Source organism: Nothobranchius furzeri, chromosome 18 (assembly GCF_043380555.1).
Source record: "Nothobranchius furzeri strain GRZ-AD chromosome 18, NfurGRZ-RIMD1, whole genome shotgun sequence".
In the NCBI taxonomy this organism is placed as follows: Eukaryota; Metazoa; Chordata; class Actinopteri; order Cyprinodontiformes; family Nothobranchiidae; genus Nothobranchius; species Nothobranchius furzeri.
The window spans coordinates 37134343-37155111 of NC_091758.1; the positions used below are offsets into that span (position 1 = coordinate 37134343).

At 44.4% G+C, this 20769-nt stretch overlaps 1 protein-coding gene across 1 annotated transcript; it reads right to left on the bottom strand.

Annotated features, from left to right (window-relative positions):
• Positions 1 to 4754: 4754 nt before the first annotated feature.
• gnmt (glycine N-methyltransferase) lies at positions 4755 to 12334 on the bottom strand. The gene is made up of 6 exons (XM_015970463.3): positions 12126 to 12334; positions 10313 to 10440; positions 10126 to 10239; positions 9103 to 9245; positions 7832 to 7953; positions 4755 to 7747 (listed from the first exon to the last, which is right to left on the bottom strand). Exons 1-6 carry the CDS (start codon positions 12332 to 12334, stop codon positions 7576 to 7578), a joined length of 888 nt encoding a protein of 295 aa, XP_015825949.1. The 3' UTR covers positions 4755 to 7575.
• Between the last annotated feature and the right edge of the window lie 8435 nt (positions 12335 to 20769).

Here is a 20769-nt window from a genome sequence, read left to right on the forward strand (position 1 = left end):
AAGACAAGAGCGCGTCGGGACCCCTCCGATCATAGAATCAGGATTTTTAAAGTCCTGGATGGTCTTGGTCTGATTTCAAGGACTATCAAGCCTGCTGCCTATTGACCGTGATGTGTAGCCAGAACGCTCCTCCTCCGCTGTGTTTATTTACTCCGAAGTCACGTTTGATCTCACGAGATTTGCTGTCGTGACCGGAGAACTTCTGTGAGTGAAGTGGGTCCATGTGAAGTCGCTGTAGGACCACGGTGGTGTTCCTGGTGGTCCTGTCTGTGGAACAACGGTCTCACTGTTCCTTCATGCAGCCTCTGCTCTGTTGGCCGTTGATCTTTTTGTTTGCCCTTGGCTGTTTCTCCATAAACTGAAGCTCTTTGTGACGGGCCCAGAGGACGGGCCAAGGCGGGTATTTCTGTTCTGAGGTCAGCTGGTAACGTGCCGGACCGCTGGAGGAAAACCAAGGGAAGTGCTGGGAATGACGGGAGACCTCACACACCTGAAGAAAACCAGAGTGGTGGAAAGAGGCTTGAGCCGTGTGTGTGTGAGTGAGTGTGTGTGTGTGTGCGTGTGCGCGCGCCATGGGTCGGTGGAAACCACAACACTGTTTAATGAGCTATAACTGGACTCGTGGCCGGGCTCGGAACACAAACACAAGAACTCCTATGAGCTGAAGGAACTTAGTAAGACTGAAGTCAGGCTAGCCTCCAGTTTGGGCTCCGTTAGGACAGGGGTACCCAGTCCTGGTTCCGGAGGGCCGGTATCCAGCAGGTTTTAGTTTCAACTCTGCTTCAACACACCTGATCTTGATCAGCAGGTGATTAACAGGCTTCTGCAGAGCCTGATGAGCTGCTGCTCAGGTGATTCAGCCATTGAATCAAGTGCGTTGGAGCAGAGAAACCACAAATCCTGCTGGATAGCAGCCCTCCAGGACCAGGATTGGACACCCCTGGTTTAGGATCCCGTTTGGTCTTTATGGACCAGGGCTTCTGCTGATGTCTTCAGGCCCCGACCTTACTGTGTCGTGACCTTACTCCATTCTGGGGAGAAGATGGTCATCAGGTATGGATCAGATCCTAGATCTAAGTGGTGCTGCTGCACCTCAACAATCAGGATGCCTCTCGTCCCAACGGGAGGAGAACTTGAATCGGACCCAGAATCCTCTAGAGCAGATGCGCCCAACCTTTGACCTTGAGGCCCTCAATTCAGCATGTTTTGTATGTTTCCCTGCTGATTTGGTGACTGAGTCACCGTTTCAGCAGCTCTTCAGGTTCTGCAGAAGCCTATTAATCACCACTGATTCAAATCAGGTGTGTTGGAACAGGGAAACATCTAAAACATGCTGGACATGGAATCTTGAGCACCTCTCGACTCTTCCTTCAGACTCTGGGAGCTTGATCTCCAATGATGACCTGCAGACTTTACTTCTATCTGAAAAGAGGACTTTGGACCACTGAGCACCAGGATGTTGTCTCTGGTCCAGGAGTGGTCTGACATCTGGAGCCCACGTGTGGGCTCGGTCTGGACATGTCCAGTCAGCGTGTCCTACTGGCCACAACTGGAAACCTCAGAAACATATGTAGGTTTTTGAAGTTGAAGCAGAAATCTGGGCTTTTGTCTCAGAGGACAACACCTAGAGGCAGAAAAATGTATTGCACCTAAAAGACCAAGTTCACTAGTTTGTGTTCAACACATCTGCAGTGGTCTCTAGTAAAAATGATTGTCTTGTGAGTCGATCGCTGTAGGAAAAAAAGCACTGGTGCTCCTGTTTCAGGAAATATGACACCCACAGCCACGTGGAGAAGAAGACGGCAGGTTTTGGAGGATTGTTTCCTGATATGTGGATGTCTCTCCTCTGATTGGCTAACAGCAGCACAAATCTACCACTGACTCTGTTTGCTCTGCAACGTTAATGTTTGATCTCCACAAATAACACAAGCCTGGAGGAGTTCTGCCATATGAGTTGCTAATGCTAAAGTTAGCTGCTACTAGCCGAGAGGGGCTCTGCTCTCTCCTGGATGATAAATCATCCCCGTTGTGAGCCAAGATGGGTGACTATGAGATCTGTCTGGCTTTTCTAATCCCAAAACGTCATGGTCCATTTATTATGACAGACTAAGGAGCCTGCACGTTAAACTTTGAGTGAACGATCGTTTTTAAGAATGAGTAAGAAGCGGTTTATCAGTGAACTTGGCCTTTAAGCCCCTCCTCTGCTTCTGTGATGCTGCTGGAAGCAGGGCCTCTTATTCATGAACATGCACCTCTAGCCGGCCAACACCTTGTTTTACAATTATAATTCTCGCAACATGCTGCGCATGTTTATGTATGTTTTTAGTAAAACTTACTTTTCCTTACATTATATCACCGTCTCTCCATCTGTTCGACATCAGAGTCGAGCAAATCGTAAAACCGTTCAAATCCAGGTCATTGACATGCAAGCAGATGTCTAACGCGATTGGCTACTGAAGAGCAACGCTCAAGTAAAATTGCATGGAGGAGAGGTTCTTATGGACACATTGTCTACAATACGTCACAGACTCAGACCATCACTTTTACAGATGCCTAAAGAACCTTGCAGAATTGTCTGAAAAGAGGAAAACCCATGAACTAATTAGGAAGTGACGCCATGAGTAGAACATTTTCATGTTCTAACATCTCCCAGGTGGAGCTGGAGAGGGCTGGGTTCCCTCCAGGACCTGGTACCTCCTCCATCTGACTTGAACAAGTGGAAGAAGACGGATTTAGATCCTTGTTTTCTTCTCATTAAAATGCAATTTTAACATATTTTCACACAAACGGGAGAAAAACACCTATAAACATCTTGTGTTTCTCCTCGTGTTCCTGCAGGTTGTCGTTATTTTTCTGCATTTATTTGTCTAGGAGCTGAAAACAAGAGGAGCCTTGTCCGTCGTCGGGCCCCCTTCCAGTTTTCACTCTTCACTCTCCAGGTTTTGTTGTTCAGGATCTCTGAGCACTGCAGGAGGATGTAGTCTGTTTTCTCTCTCTCTCTCTCTCTCTCACACACACACACACACACACACACACACCATTCACGTGGGAAAGAAAGAGTCCATTTTGGATCAGACTATTCTCTGGAGTAACGCTAGACAACACATTGAATACCTCCAGCTCTCTGCGAGTTGGCCGGGCCGGAGCGTCCCACAGACGCTGTGCAGTTTTATTGGAGCAGCTCCACAAACGCTACCAGACCCCTAACTCATCCCTTCCTCATCACACTCGTGTGTGTGACCTTCAATAATAAATTACTGCCAAACCAAATGAAGCATTTCACAGTGGTGCTGTGATGGAGACAGCTGGGAATGTTTATTCCTGCTCCTCACACACTGGCTGAACAACAACAAATGACAGATACATCCTTCATGATGCCCTCTGGGTGAGACACGATGTTTCTGGAGCAGCTCTAACCTGATTTCAATGTTAAACTTCTTCCCTTTCCAGCCTTAGAGACTCAAACAAAGAGGAGTCAGGAATTTGATTCCCCCTTCCCCCTCCTCTCCCTTCCCAACCTTTACATCTGGAAAATCCTAACCTGGCAGCTCCTACTGCAAGCCAGGACCATCAGATGCTGTCTGGTTCCTCCATCCTCCCTCCTTTTTGTCTTTCATCACCTCTGGATTCCTGGATTTACTCGCTGCAGGTTTCACCTCCTTACAAGCTCCTGCCTCCCTCAACGTTGGAAAGTGCTGAGATTTTTCATGCATCACGGTAACCTGCCAGATTCGATCTTACACATTTTCATCTGAAGTTTAATGGCAGGTTGATGTGTATGCCACAGAAAGTTTTCCCATAATTCCTTGGAGGAATGCAGTTTGTTGCCACAGATGGAGAATTAGAGCTGCTTTGATGAAATCTGTCAGAACGAACCTGAAGGGAACCACCGCAGTTCATTTGAGCTCCATTTATGTAAAAGTGAAAATTGTTCATTAGTGAATCAGGTTGACTCTAAGAGCCAATCAGCAGTGAGGATTTCTGTTAAAAAGCCTCCAGCAGGAAGACAAACACACGACATGAATGTGTTTTTATGTATCGAAGACGTGGAGGTTCGTGGTTTTATGGATCTAAAAACATCTGTTGTGTTGGTCTAGGTCTCCTCTGGTTTTAGCTCTAAAAGCCAGGCTGGATCCTGAACTGGTTCCTTCATGAATTTAATGTTATTTTTTTAGTAGTTTTTTACTTTGGACCCACAATCATTTTCCAGCTTCCATCCCAAAGATGATCACGACAGTCTTTTCTAACCTAAACATTTAAAATCCACTCTTTCGCCTTTTTTCTTTAAAGGTTCTTGAGTAAAATCATCACTAATCATAATCCCTCATCTTCCTTCCAACCAGATTCCTCTTGCGCTGCTTTTGTTTGACTTGGCCAATGACAACGCTGTGAAAGCGATCCTCCCAGTTCATCCAGTCACGGTTGACCACCCTGACTCCCATAACGACAGCAGCGTGGCCACATCTGGCAAACAGTCCTCACATCTGGTTTGTGGATCAGCTCCTCGCACGGCCATCCACCACTTGGTCTCGGAGACGTGAGATGAAGGGCAGACGCCGCCAAGTAATGAAGGTTCAAGATGCCGAGTGGATTTGAGTTCAGAGGTCAGATAACCAGAGAAAGGAGACGTCACACGCTGAGGTTACAGCACTTAACATTAGAAACACTTCAGTAGAACAAGCTAATCAATATCTTTAATAATCAGACAAAATATTAATTAAAAGTGCAAAAGTTTAAAATGAACATTGTTGAAATGTTGACACCATTTTGTTTATTTTATTTTAAAATAATCAGAGATGAAACGAGGAAATGGAGGGTTGCAGAGGGACAGAGAAACGATGCCCTCTTCTGTCGAACTTGTGTTTTGCAAAATAGTTTCATACAGTTTCTGAAGTAAAGGGAAAGTCTGATGTTTCCATCTATTAAAACACCTCACGTTCTCACACAGATGATAGCAGCTGAATGAACTCGGAAGGACCTCAGCCTCCTCTGGAGCTGGAGGTGGCTTTGGCCCTTCTACAGAGCATCTGTGTTGTTGGACCAGTTTAGTTCATATTATCGTTATCGAAGTCCTCTGCCCCACCTCAGTTCCTCCTGTGTGGTCTAAATATGAAATATCTGTCATGAATAATTTACTGATATTAATATGTGACATGAGTGATAATAAAATCGTCATTAGCTCATCAAGTAGATACAGATAATACATACAGATAACGCATTTCAACAATAATTATTTTTGATTTAATCATTTTCAAGCAATCAAGTCTTCTTAATTCACCGTAGATAAAACACTCGTATGGCTGGAATCAACCTGTGAGGTGAGAAAACAATTGTATGGAAAGCAAATGATTCTTTTATTGAGGTTAAGACTTCTGTCTTCTCCTGGAGAGGTCCTGAGACCTGCAGGAGAGGAACTTTGTTACGACAGTTTTCCAGATGGCGAGGCCGGCTTATGGAGAGCTGGTTACAAACCGAGTATTTGTTTTGGTTTGGAGAGAACGTTGTTTCTCGGGCAAATGAAGATGGGAGGACCATGTTGATGCCTGACGACCTTTAGCATTACGTCATGAAACAAACTACTTTGGCTCAGAGCTTAGAAGTCCTCACTGTAATGGGTGGGTTGCCAGTTCGAAGCCAGGTTTGTCCAGCTGATGGTGCTCGTGCACGGCAGCATCACCTCCGTCAGTGCGCCTCAGGGAAGCTGTGGGTATAATGTAGCTCATCACCACCAGTTTGTGAGTGACTGGCTGTAAAGTGCTTTCAAGTCCTCTGACTCATGACTCAAATGGTAAACCAGTTGGTTTACCATTCAGACGTCCCACCCATGGGACATAACTATCAACTAGTCATGTGACCCAGTTCCTTAAAGGGTTGAGAGCTACAGCAGGTTCTTGTCAGGTTCCTTCATCAGCAGGTTTCCTTTGTAATGCTGCGTTCTTTGGAGTACTAGGACTTCTGTTTGGTTCTCCAAATGTAGAACGTCTGCTGTTTTAGGGGATGAATCTCACCTGCGTCATATTCTTGCACAGACTTAAGCCCGGGATTCTTGTTCTGAAGCCGCTAATGCTAGCAGACATTTCTCTCCAACAGTGAGCGACCTGAGCACCGAGTGCTGCAGCTCGGATTTCTGGAGCAGCAAAACGATCATCTGGTGTCCTCTGCAGAGCCCCGCTCCTGGATCTTCAGTGCAGGTCGCTCGCGTTCTTTGCTTGGGTTGCTGCCGTGGTCCGAGGCGTTTGGACAGCAGGTTCATCTCCCAAGTGGACAGGGTCATCCTCACGATGATGCCTTCAGGCTGCTGTAGACTGATGCTCAGGGCGTCACCACCACCTGCGGGTGGACACACCTCTTACCAAACAGAGCAGAACAAACGTCATGAAAATGCAAAACAATACATCTTAAGTGCGATAATGTTGTCAAAATAACACGCCGCATCACGAGTCATCAGGTCATAACATTATATAACGATTACAGACAAAAGTTGATCCAAGAAAACACAACTTAGATTTTAATTTTCAATTATTTTATTTCACACATAAAAATTTCAATAAGCATATTTTATGTTTTGCGCTCTAAGGAACTTTATAAATCTGTGTCTTGATAAAGCCCAGTTAGTTCAATAATCTGCTGCTTTCGCCTCAGAAGCAGCAGATTATTAAACATGTCTCAAAGAAAAAACCTCTGGATTTCAGCACTTTCGACCCTCGGAGCGCTGCCCAGTACTCTCTGAGCAGCACACCTTCAACATTCAGCGTTCTTTTACCTCATTAAGCAACACATTTCTTTACTGACGTCAATCATCTTTGGTTGAAGATTTATTTCTACTACGCATCAGGTCAGTCATTTCATCACTGCTGAGCATCGTTTTGGTCGGTTCAACGAGCCAACGGCTCTTTACGTTTCACACTTTTATGCTAACTTGAAGTTCGTTAGCTGTAGTCGACACAAAACTGTAAGGCTGACGGTCGGCTCAGATTTGGTACCAGAACACGGAGCAAGGCAAAGGTTTACAAAGGTCAAAGGTCATTTGTCTCCGAGTTAAAGTATACATGGACTTGTTAACTCGGTAAACTCACACAGATTGATCAGTATTTTTAAAACAACACGACTCGCAGCGAAGCAGGAATCCGTTACAGGCAGAAAGGAATCGGCTCTGATCCGTTTAGCACCCAAAACGTAACTTAACAAAATAAAAGCATCATCAACTATAGATTACTGATGACCAACTCCATCGTGAGGATGGTCAGTAGTTGTACAGCACCGACTGAGCAGATTAAAGCAGCGTTCGGTGGAGAAAAGCAGAAAAGTGGTCCTGAACATTTTCAATCCCTTCAGAAAAGAAGATGAACTCAACTGAAATGTTGCACCGCAGATCTTTACAGCCTTTGTCTTAAAATGTGGAAAAAAGCAACAAACGTTTCTTTTCTAAGGTGAAACCCGCTGATGGAGAAGAGACCCGATCACACAGCCTCAGCCCGAGGACGCAGACGGGTTAGAAGTAGTCCAGCAAACTTCTGGGAAACAGATGGAAGCGCTGAAGGACTGAGGAAGCGGCCCGTACTCCAGAGTACGTATTCAGGCAGACCTCTTACAGATGTGGATGAAGTAGCACGGAGCCTGGTTCTGACCCGGAACATACGTCTTAAAGTCTCCGTAGACGCGGTGCTCCATTTTCCCTCCGAAGGCGTCCATCAGCAGCTGGCTGAAGCTCTCCAGGCGGTGAGGGTAGTAGGACAGACGAAACTTACTACAGAGACAAGAAAACGATAAATACTCTGAGATTATAGCGATGGTGAGATCTACGTGGCCTGAAGAGTCCGACTGGACCCACCTGACTTCCGGAAGCTTCTGCAGTGCCGCCTGTGGTACCTGGATGGTATAATCCAGAGTGATCATGTGAGGCTTGCTGTTGACCCACAGAACCGACGTGGAGATGTCCTGGGTTAAATCGCTCTGGGACACAGAAGCACACGATGGTGAGTTTTATCTCAGACGTAAAAGTCCCGTCCACCCCATGTTGGGTGATCACGTCTCCGTGACAACGCTGAAGCATCGAACCGTTAAATCACCAGAGCTGCCAGGTTTCCAGCCAACAGCCTCACACGTTTCTTCTCCTTTATCTGAACACATTTAAATATAAAAACTTTAATTACAACTTTCATCTCGTGCTCAGCTCATTAAAACTGGAGCTGCTGGGGTTCTGGTCGGGTACCAGCAGCAGACTCGGGTTTACAGAGACGGGTGAGTGTTGACGGAGCTGTCCTCTCCAGCTGGACAGACGGAAGACGTTTATGAAGTAAAGTATTTAAATCGTGTCGTTGGACCCCAGTCGGTTCCACAGGAACAAGCCTAACGTTTCTACTGATATGAGTAATAATATCACTAATATTAATTATACTTTGTGTCAATCGGTGAAACTATACAGACGTGTTCATCTGTGGAGTCTTTTTCTCCCGTTTAGATTTTGTTTTTGCCAAACGTTTCTGCTGCAGCAGTCGGAGTCGGGTCGTGGGAGCAGCATCCTAAGCCGGAAGGCTCAGACTTCCCTCTGCCCGGCTACTTGGGCCAGCTCCTCCGGGGGAATCCCAAGGCGTTCCCTGGCCAGCTGAGAGGTAGTCCCTCCAGCGTGTCCTGGGCCTCCCGTTAGGTCTTCTCCCAGTCGGACGTGCCCAAAAAACCTCACCAGGGAGGCGTCCTGACCAGATGCCCGAGCCACCTCAGCTGGCTCCTCTATGTGGAGGAGCAGTGGGTCTACTCCGAGCCCCTCCCGGATGACCGAGCTTCTCAGCCCATATCTAATGGAGAGCCCAGACACCCTGTGGAGAAAACCTATTTCAGCCGCTTGTATCCGCGATCTCGTTCTTTCCGTCACAACCCAAAGCTTTAGACATTAAACAGTTAAAGCTTACTAACCTTTTAAAGGTGCAATTTGTAAGAACAAAGTAAGAATTTTACTGTGACCAAATATCCATTCCATCACCATTTTTTACATAAAACGAACAGCAAAAGCAAATTAATCCTAATCCTAAATGCTTTTGTCAGATTAAGTGTATTCTCCCTAAAACAACTCGGACCGAACTAAAACAGGTTTATTGTTATTACCTTGTAATAAATGTTTTTGCCCTGCGGCGCCTTGCCGGTCTCCAGGATGTAGTCGTAGTTTCGGTGGTCGATGATGAGGATCCCGCCGGGTCTCACCATGCTGCCGATGTTGTGAAGAGCCAACTTCTGGTCGCTCTGGTCACCTGTGAGCAGCACGAGTCACGCGGCAGGCAGGAAATCAAGTCTGATAGCATATTCCACATTTCATTTAAAGCATTAAAGCCACCACTAAAACACCGGACCGGCTCCACTGTGAGGACTTAACCGTAAGATTTGATCAACACTCAGAAATACAACTTTTTAAAGAGTCAGTAAATGCACCACATCTAAGGAGCCTCCTGGTTTGATGCTTCCAGACTTTTCGGCCAGCGGAGGGACTTCTGATGATCGATAATGTTAGCATTAGCAAAGGGTGCTTTACTTGATCGCTGCAGGACGTGCTGAGGAGCGCGGTGAAGGACGTACGCCGGATTATCCGGGCATGGAAGACGCCAGCATCAGGAAAAGCTTTTGGTAGTACGCCAGCGAGCTTCTGCTTAGCGTTACTAATGCTGACACAAGCTAGCTCTGGAAAGTCCAGAAGCCACACGGGAAGATCTGACTTTCACTTCAGACTTCAGGTACCAGACCAGATCTGGTTTGGGTTTAATGAAAACTTTATTACTTTTAATAAAGTTTAATAACAACTCCAGTGTAGAGGTCGCCGTATCGTAATTTCTGAACTGGATCTAGTTTAATAAAATGTTAACTTGTCCTCTTCATGAACCTTCAACGACATTTAAATAAACTTGTTTCACAATCTCACACCAGTCCAGGTTCATCTGAATGCAATTAGCTCGCCAAAGAGGCGCTGCTTTCTTCTTAAACACGATGTTAAGTTGGGTTGTGGTCATCTATAGAAGACGTGTCTCGATAGAAAAAAGGATCTGAGCTCTGGTTTATGGAGGAGACCTCCAGATGTTTGGAGTCCCTCAGTCTGGTAACCTGAAACGTTCTACTGTTAGATTTCCTTTGTTCGTCTACCTTTGAAGTCCGGTAGGTGAGCAAACGAGTTTCCGAGGCAGATGACGGCATCAAACCCATCTCCTGGTTTCTGAACATCTTCAGGCAACGTCAGCCAGTTGGCCTCTTCGATTACTGTTGATGGAGAAGGGAGGAGAACATGAGGTCCGATGAGGTTTAGATGTTTTCTAAAGGAGGTTTTTCTTACCCCACTGATCGAATGCTGCCTCTTTCCTTCTGTCCCATCTGGCCTTCAGAGCGTATTTGAGCATTTTATCGCTGGCGTCCACGCTGACCATGTTAAAGCCCTCCTCCACCAACATGATGGAGTCGACCCTGCAAAACAAACACAAGCTCTTTTAACACACACGCAATGACTTGTCTGCAAAACAAGTCAGGATAAAATGACTGATGTGGCTTTCAAAGTAAAAGCAGACTTCCAGGTTAAAATAACTGCTGAGTAGCGTTTTCTTTTTATTATTTATAAAATCAGATGAATAAACTGTCTTGATATTTATCATCTTCCTACAGGCGATCCTGCAGATCTCCTCGATCCAAACCCGTGTCCGTCTTCGTGGGAAGCTTTTCAGAACGGATTTGGTACCGGTGTTTTAGGAGGGAATGTCTACCAGGTAAAAATAGACAACCAATAACCAGAGACCAGTTGTTCTAAAAAAACCTGGAAGAGGAACCTGAACCAAGGCCAAACGGAGAACAGGAACATGTTTCATCAGAACCGGGACCAGGAAGAGCTCAGTCCAATGATTAACAACCCCGGGCCCAAAGCAGGACTAAACTAAACCAGAGTTCTCCGTTTGTAATCTGTAACCATTCAGAGAAGAAATCCAAACGGAATCAAAGCTGAAATTTAACAGAAAAGCTGCAGCGGTTCTGTTTGGGTTCTAACAGCTGGAGCGCCAGTTATTCAGACTGATAAAAATGGCAAACACACTCGTGTTTACACGGCTCCGTCCTGCTGATCAGACAGAAACTCCACTATGGATTGTGCTTGAGGACGGGTTGCTGGTTCACTTCCTCTGAGCGTGTGACATGAGATAAGCTGCAGGATGTTTACTAGAAGGATTTTAATAAGAAAATGACTGGAGTGGTTCTGGTTTCAGCTGTAGGTCCATTTCTGTCAGGAAAAAACTAATCCCGAGTCTGTGGCCTTGACATTGACCCACACTGATAAACTATCAGAAGCAACGAACAGGCTGCACAGAACCAGCCACAACTCCTGCAAACTGCCCAACACCTGCTCCAGAAGACAGTCAGTCTGGTTTCTGGACCTGAGCGGACCAGGACCCACAGCTGCAACTTTCACTCATTATTCTCAGCACTAATCCGGATTGAGTCCAGCGTCAGGAGGGTCAGCGAGTTCAAACTCCACAAAAGTCAAACCTGTAACAAAACATCTATTTGTTCTGCAGCAACAGTCTGGAATCACACACGGCCCACGCACCACACTTTGGACCACCGAGAATCCTCATTGTGTGAGCAGCCTGAAACTCAAAAGTCTGATTTATTTTGTCCCTGAATGCATCTCTGCGAGCAGCAAAGAAATTCCGACCTATTCCCGGTTCATGACCCGATTATTGCTAAGTGCTAATTTATGCTAGCAGTAAAAGATTTTCATGTTTAAGTTTTTAATCATAGAAACTAAATTTTTAAGTTCATCTCAAACATATTTAGAGAAAAGTCGGTATCGGCCAATCTGAGCTGTACAGAAATGGGTTTTTGGTTGATATCTACTCTCAAAAGCAGAATCGATGCATCTTTAGGAGACTTTTAAGGAAATCCTTCAGGAGTTTCCTTCTCAGACTTCAGTAAAAACACGATTACTACACGATGACTTGTGATTTTTAATAAAGGGTTCCGCAGGATTATTCATACCCGGAACCACGGCCACACCTGTAATCAACCTGCCAGTGCATGTCAGACTTCATACCTGTACCTGACTAAGCATTAAATCAGATTATTCTGTGGGTGGATGATCGAGTGCGAATCTGGAGGAACATTACCCGGTTCCGCAAGCGACGTCCAGAACCCTCCGAACCCCGTGCTGGCGGAGCAGAGACACCAGCCAGCTCTTGTACTCCTGGGTTCGGCTCTGGGTGTCTCCGATGTACAGCTCCCACACTTTGGCTGCTTTCCCGTCGGCGTACTGGTCCGGAAGACCCTCGGCAGCCACACCGAGAGACCGGGTGCGAAACACGCTGTCTACCGACATACTGCCGCTGGTTCCGGTCGGGTTGGTACCTGTTCGTTTACTCGGGTTGAGGCGTTCTGGTTCCTACAGACTTGCTAACTGGCTGGCGCTCCACATGCTAACCCGGATTCCTGTTGTTGTTTTATACAAACGGCGCTGCCAGCAGACTGTAAGCCAATCACGCGCCGCGGCGGAAACACGCCTACTCTCTGATTGGATGAACCCAAGCAACCACGCCCTCCCCCTGCCGGTTTACGTCAGCAGCGTGGCTAACGTCTAACAGGAACGTTTCCGTGGTTTAGCCTTACAGGATTGTTGTCAGGTGAAAACTTTATTAATCTCAGTTTCTGTTTCTAATCTTGTTTAAAATCACAATAATATGATAAAATGTTGTATTCACAATAAGCTACAGTTATTTTGAAGATAACCGGAAGAGACGTGCGTCACGAGAGCTGAACGTGACCGTGTTTGAGGTTATAGAGAAATAACTACACGTAAAAACATATCTGACAAAGTCACTTGTTAATAATTATGGTTTTAATTTTTTCATACCTGCTTTATCGGGCTTATGTTAAACAAACGCACACTGAAAACACTTCGATTCTAGTTTACTAATCTAAATAACCCGCTTTTAATGTTTTACACCCACTTTATGCTCACGAGGAAGTTATGAGATCTAATAAAAATGTGAAATTAATTTTGTTTATTGTAATAATCTACATAATAATGTGTACATGTAACCACCAGTCATTGGGGTTGCTTAAGGTAAAAAAAAACATGAAAAAATCTGAGGTTAACACGTGATTCCAAGAGCTCATAAATGCTGAAGACGCACGTCTGCGTGCTGACGTCCCTTTGTGACGTCATCAAGCTGACGTCCCTTTGTGACGCAGCTATAAATAGCGCGCTAGCACCACCTTTGTCAGTCAGTCAAGCTGAGCTTTGCTGGAAGGATGCGTGGACACGGTAACCTCTTAACGACCCGTACAGCCATGTTTGCTGTTACTGGGTTCGTAGCAGGTGCTCTAATTACTAAAGCGGTTCGAAGTGCTTATGAATATTTTTATGGAGACTCAGAAAAAGAGGATTTATCCTCTGTAGAACAACCAGAGTCTGATTTTAATAGCCCTGGACTCAAAAAACCAACTTCTCTTTGCTTAAACGTCGAACCATCGGTTATAGATGATGAAGGGATGAATTCTCTCTCTCTGAAAGCAAACAGAATTGATGTTGAATATTTTTATGGAGAAATAGAAGACGGTTCATCCACTTTGTGGAAACCTGAGTCTGAATTTATCGCTACTGGACCCGAAATAGCAACTAGTCTACTCAGAGACGTGGAACCATCGGTTTTCCACGAAGAGAAGGATTCTGGTTCCCACACAAGCCTCTCTGTGGCCCACGAACCACGGACTGAAAAACCATTTTCTGATTTCACGTCAGATCACATAACTACGTCAGATTTGGATGTGTGTGAATTTAGAGAATCTGGCTCAAAATTTCCCAGCGAAGACTTCACTGGAAATGAGGAAAGGTTTGTGATTTTCAGAGAAAAACAGTTCCCTGCAGTTTTAGAGACGGCGTTCGGAGACCAGGCAGCAGAAATACCGATCTCTGCTCAGGAATTTTCTGAACAACGCTTTGACGACTTGTCTTCGACGTCTGGTGAAGATGACGGATATTCCTGTAGTCCAGAAGCTGCTTTTCTCCACTCTTCTTTTGAAGATGTGTCAGCTTCTCAGGACGACGGAGTTACATCAGGAAACTGTTTAGCATCCGAAGAGACGAGTAATTCCTCTTCTGTAACGCCTGCTGAAAATGATCTGTCGTTATTTTATACAGAAGACGATCTCTCCTGGGACAAACCAGATACAGACGTCTTTTTCACTTTTAAGGAAGGTTTTGGAGAAATTCAGTCAGAAGAATTGTCTTCAGCAAAGGATTTACGTGAGGGTGACTGTTCTGCAACTACAGAGGGGCTTTTCGATGAGAACGACGAAAAATCGCTCTCTTTAGGTCAAAAGCTGGAAACGCCGCCCAGTTTTACAGAATTAGAGGCTTTCATGGAAGGAGAAGCGAAAACATCTCCGGTTTCAGCAGAAGATTTAGATTACGTGTCTGACGGCTCTGAAATGCTTCATGACGCATGTGAGACCTGGTCTGAGCCAGAAAGCGACCTTGACTCGTCTTACGATGACAGCGACTTGCCTTGTATGGACGAAGGAATGGGTTGCAAACTCGGGTTAGAAACACATGTGAAGGAGGTAAATTGTGAAAATAGAGCTTCTCTTAGCGGTTCTAATCCTGATACTGAATGGGGCGAGGACGTTGGTCTATCTCGGACTAAGATTATTTGGGAGAATCAGGATGACGATCAGATTGGTCTTTCCACAATTATAGAGGAGAACTTTGAGGAGAATGATGAAAAATCACTTTCTTTAGAAGAAAATGAGGAAACGTCTCCTACTGATGAAGAATTGGAGGACGTAGACGGTGAAACATGCGTTTTTTCGGAAGGAGAACTGAGTGAGGGCGACACAGATTCAGAGAAAAACTCTGATTTGCTCTCTGACAGCTTTGAAAGTCTTGGTGGAGATGAAACTAGTTGCTCCGAACAAGAAGAAGAAAGTGACGCTGAATACTCGACGTCTGTGAGCCCTGTGGCTGAAACGTTCGTTTCAGAGCAGAAACCAGATGAAGGTAATTCTTCTCCTAGCTGGTCGCCCAGCTCTTGTCACTCTGATGGTGAGGATGAAACACAGAATATTTTAAATGATGATGAAGAGGAAACATCTTTGGTTACGGAGGACAGATTTAATCACAAGCCTGATGATTCTGATGCAGGTGAGACAATTCGCTCGGTTTTAGAGGTCGATGTGGATTTATCACCTGAAGACACAAGTGGCCTTACAAATAAGGAGGCTGAGCTAAAGAGACTAGATGAAATGGAAGCCAAACTTTTGTTGGAGCTTGGTCTAGAAGATCTGTTATGTGACAATGTGGCTCCTAGCTTGTTCTCCAACCCAAATAAGGAACCGAGTGAGGATGACGATGGAAGTTCTTTAAACTCAGATGAGGAACTGAGTGAGAGTGACGATGGAAAATCTTTAAACTCAGATGAGGAACTGAGTGAGAGTGACGATGGAATATCTTTAAGCTCTGGTGATGAGGTTGATGTGGACATATCATGGTCAGATATTGAAGAAGGATTAGCGAATGGCTTAGAATTAGATGCAAATGCAGTTCAAAGGTTGTGGGATTTTGCAAGGAAAGGTAAAACATCTCAGAGAAGAGAAGAAAGCAACGTTGAAAAAGTAAGTTCAGGTGAGGATGACGATGGAAGTTCTTTAGACTCAGATGAGGAACTGAGTGAGAGTGACGATGGAAGATCTTTAAACTCAGATGAGGAACTGAGTGAGAGTGACGATGGAATATCTTTAAGCTCTGGTGATGAGGTTGATGTGGACATATCATGGTCAGATATTGAAGAAGGATTAGCGAATGGCTTAGAATTAGATGCAAATGCAGTTCAAAGGTTGTGGGATTTTGCAAGGAAAGGTAAAACATCTCAGAGAAGAGAAGAAAGCAACGTTGAAAAAGTAAGTTCAGGTGAGGATGACGATGGAAGTTCTTTAGACTCAGATGAGGAACTGAGTGAGAGTGACGATGGAAGATCTTTAAACTCAGATGAGGAACTGAGTGAGAGTGACGATGGAATATCTTTAAGCTCTGGTGATGAGGTTGATGTGGACATATCATGGTCAGATATTGAAGAAGGATTAGCGAATGGCTTAGAATTAGATGCAAATGCAGTTCAAAGGTTGTGGGATTTTGCAAGGAAAGGTAAAACATCTCAGAGAAGAGAAGAAAGCAACGTTGAAAAAGTAAGTTCAGGTGAGGATGATGGAAAATCTTCATATGAGAAGACAAGTGTGGACGAAGCTTTTCCAAGCATGTCCTCCAGGATCTCGTACGAGCCAACCCCGCATCGTCAGAGGAAAAATAATGGATGTAAGGTTGAAGAAAAATCATCAGTTACTACAGGAAAGAGTTCAGGAGTAAATAAAAGTGGAACCTCAATCACAGGAGCCAAAGCTCGGAGGTCCCTGGTTTCTGGCAGCGATACTGAACCAGCGCCCTCACAGGTAAGCGAGACTAAAGCGTCAGTTACATCAGGAAAATACCTGAAGGGACTGAAGAAGAGGTGGGGTATGTTTAAGAAGAAAATTAAGTTTTTTTTGTTTAGGAAGTCAAGAAAATGAAATCTCTAAAAAAAAGTAGATGCACACATATTCTATAGGTGCTTTTTAAGTCTAGGCTCACTTGGTGACTTAGAACCGAGAAGCTGTTTAGATTTCACTAGCAAGTAGAAAACATAGAAGCAAGAACAAAAACATTTTTATAAATTTTATGTATTTTCTATCAAATAAATAACATAAAATAACAAAACTTTTGCATAACTTTTACTTTACTTTTACTTTGGCTGTAACAAAACAAATTTCCCACTTGTAGGACTAATAAAGGTTATCTTATCTAAAAAAAATATTTATATAAAACTTATGTATTTTCTATCAAATAAATTTAAAATTAAAAAACTATTTATAAAAAACACAAAAAAACAATAAAATAACACACCAAAAAAAAAAAAAAAAACATCCCTCCCGCAGAATCGCCACCTTATCGTGGTGGGAGGGTTTGAGGACCTTCCTCCTGGAAGCTGTGTTGTCTGGACCATCAGTCCCTGTTAGGGTCTCCATGGCAGCATGGTCTCAGGTAGGCGGTCGGACTAAGAGCGATTCAAACACCTAAAGATTAGACCTCCTCTATATGGATGACAAGAGCGAGCTCTTCCATGTAGAGATGGGTCTATCCACGGCCAGTCGTGTTGATTATTTGGTAGACGGGGATCTGACCCCTGCAGGACAGCAGTGGGGGCACGGCATCTCCTTGGTATTTGATGGAGACTTGTGCTCTCTTCAGTTAGCCATTCAGGGTTAGTCCCAGCCTGGCATGCCAGACTCCTCCTCTGTTTAATTCTGCACAGACTCTGTGACCTGAGGCTCTTTGTTGGATGTCCGCCACAGAGTCTGTGCAGAATTAGAGGAGGAGTCAGGCATGTCGAATCAGTGGGTGATTATCATCTCCAACAGCTTGGTGCTTCACGGTGGAGCAGGGCAGAGTGGAGGGATCCAGGTGCTGCAAATCAACTCCTCAGTAGAATACAAGGAGTAGAAGTAAAAACGCAAAAGCCAAGCAGCGCTGAACGTAACACCAGGCTAGGTGAGTCCCGTCCTTTAGCAGCTGCTTCATTTATGCTGCCAGGTGCTCATGGAGTGCAGTGAGCTTCTTAAGCCAGTAGGTGGGGATCATGTAAGGTCCTGGAGCTGTCCAGTTCTTCAGACCTGAGGCTCTTTGTTGGATGTCTGCCACCGTGATGGATTCTGCTCAAGGAGGTTGCTGTGGTCTTCTCTGGAGAGGCTAGCCCCTTTGCTTCAAAGTTCAGTCTCCAGCCTTAGTGAACATATACGGTCAGAACACACACACACACACACACACACACACACACACACACACACACACACACACACACACACACACACTATACACACATATACTACCCACACACACACAATTCAATTCAATTTTATTTATAAAGCGCCAAATCACGACAAGAGTCGTCTCAAGGCACTTCACATAATAAACATTCCAATTCACAGTTCATTAAGCCAATCAGAAATAATGTTTCCTACACACACACACACACACTCACACACACACAGCTCAAGCCTTTCCACCACTCTGGTTTTCTTCAGGTGTGTGAGGTCTCCAGTCATTCCCAGCACTTCCCTTGGTTTTCCTCCAGCGGTCCGGCACGTTACCAGCTCACCTCAGAACAGAAATACCCGCCACACACACACAAACTATACACACACACACACACACACACACACACACACACACACACACACACACACACACACTATACACACACACACAAACTATACATACACACACACTATACACAAACAAATACTATACACACATACACACTATACACACACATATTATACACACATACACACTATACACACACACACACACATACAATACACACATACACACTACCACACAGACACACACACTACACACATACTATACAGACATACACATTGTACACACACACACACATCCTTTACACACTACACACACACACACACACACACACACACACACACTATACCCACACCCACTATACACACACACTCATACTATACACACACACACACACACACACACACATAGTATACACACATACTACACACACACACACACACATACTATACACACTATTCACACACACACACTATACACACATACACACTATACACACACACACACATAGTATACACACATACACACTATACACACACACACACATAGTATACACACATACTACACACACACACACACACACATACTATACACACTATTCACACACACACACTATACACACATACACACTATACACACACACACACACACTACACATACATACTATACACACACACACACTACACGTACTATACACGCATACACACACTACACACACATCACATTTATCCCTGTCCCTGTCTTCCTCGTGAAATAAATGAATGTTGATCTTACCCGGTAAAAACACGTTCGCTGCAAATCTAACGGCTGCTAGTCCGCTTGATTGATTGATCGCTGCAGTTCATCTCCGTCCTCAGTCTCCATCAAAGTTATTAAAAAGAAAAAACGAGTTGAGTTTACATCCTTGTCTCTTAGTGGAGCCAACCACGCAGCAAGCTAAAACCATTTTACTGTCAAATCAACTAAATTAAAGCGACAAAAGGCTTCAAACTGGCTTGTTTTCACTAGCTTCACTGGAGTTTCTACGGGTGTAAACGGTCTTTGTGCCGTCCATCATGGCGAAGGGGGCGGTCACATGAGTGGCGTGACGTCACGTGCAAAGGGTCAATAGTCATAAAATTCCCAAACCCCCTTTTAATATCCCGTCTCAGTCTCCTACGACTCGTTCCCAGGGTTGTAAATTTCACCAAATGACTTGTTTTGTCCGGTTGGTAAACCATTTGAAGACCTCGGACGGCACCAGAAATGGCTCTGTTTTACATCAAAAGCTGTCCCAGGCTAATCTCTAACCAAGGTCTAATTGCTTGTCTACTCGTAAACCCCTTCGTGGTTAATTCTGGGAAATTTCCACTATTGAGTCTTTATAAAACCTTGTATTTTTGTTTATCAACAGTCAAAAGGTGTTTTGGTTTGTTTACCAGCAAAGTTAATGTGTTTAAATCTCAATATTTAAGTCTATGGTTAAAGGGGTTATAAATGTTCTTTTTTATGTTAAAACTCTGCCATTTCCCTCTCACCAGCTAAATTCATGCTATGGGGAAGTTTTAACATATGAATTCAGTTTTTCCACGTTTAATGTGACCATTTTGATGTCTCATATGGGTTCATCTCTTCAAACTGTGATGTTAATAGACTTTCATTGTTGGAAAGGTTGAGTTTATTCAGATGAGCCACAGTGCCATCCAGTGGTTAGTAGGGTGAACTGCATATGGGTATGTGCAGACAAACCTCCCCATTTAATAGGCCATTGACAACTTCTCTTGGGGGGGCAGAAGAAATGGCGTAAAAATGGATTAAAGTATCGTTCTAGAGTTTTCCCCTTTCAGAAATTATGTATGGTTTGTCAGAAATCCGTAAAAGTGATTATCACACACACTACACACTTCCCCAAAGCAATAACCACCCTGAACTCACACATGCACCGATAACACAGCCCCCCACTTCCCACTTCCTCCATTGACCACCATTATCTGTTGATACCAAATTCCATGTGCAATAATTGTATATACATACCATTACTGTCCATATGTAAATAGCGCTGCAGAAGTGTCCCCCCCCCCCCAAGTATGTTTGTGTTACACTGAGTAGGAGATGCTCTGTATCTCACTTTACACCTGTATAGTGACAATAAAGGCATTCTATTCTATTCTCTTTTCTATCTTATCATGTACTATGATATAATGTAAGCAATACATCTTTTAAAAAAAATGTAGCTAATCACGCCCCCTGCCCCGCAGAGCTCCGTGCAACAGGAAACTGAGCGCCGACCAGAACTAACCAACAGCGTTAGACTACCGCATACATGCTTCAAATTGAAGGAATAGTTCGGCTGATGCAGAGTTGATGAACTTTTCATGAACAAGAAAGTCTTTAAAATATAAATATATGAGAACACAACATGACATGAGAATAATACTCATAAAACGTGTTATAGCTGTTTGTTGGCTACAGAAGCGCATTTATAAACAAGAAACGTGATGTCGCCATCTTAAAAAAAACAGAGGACAGACTCTTTGTGTGATATGCTTGTCAGCCACTAGATGGTGCCATTGGATAAGAGAAAT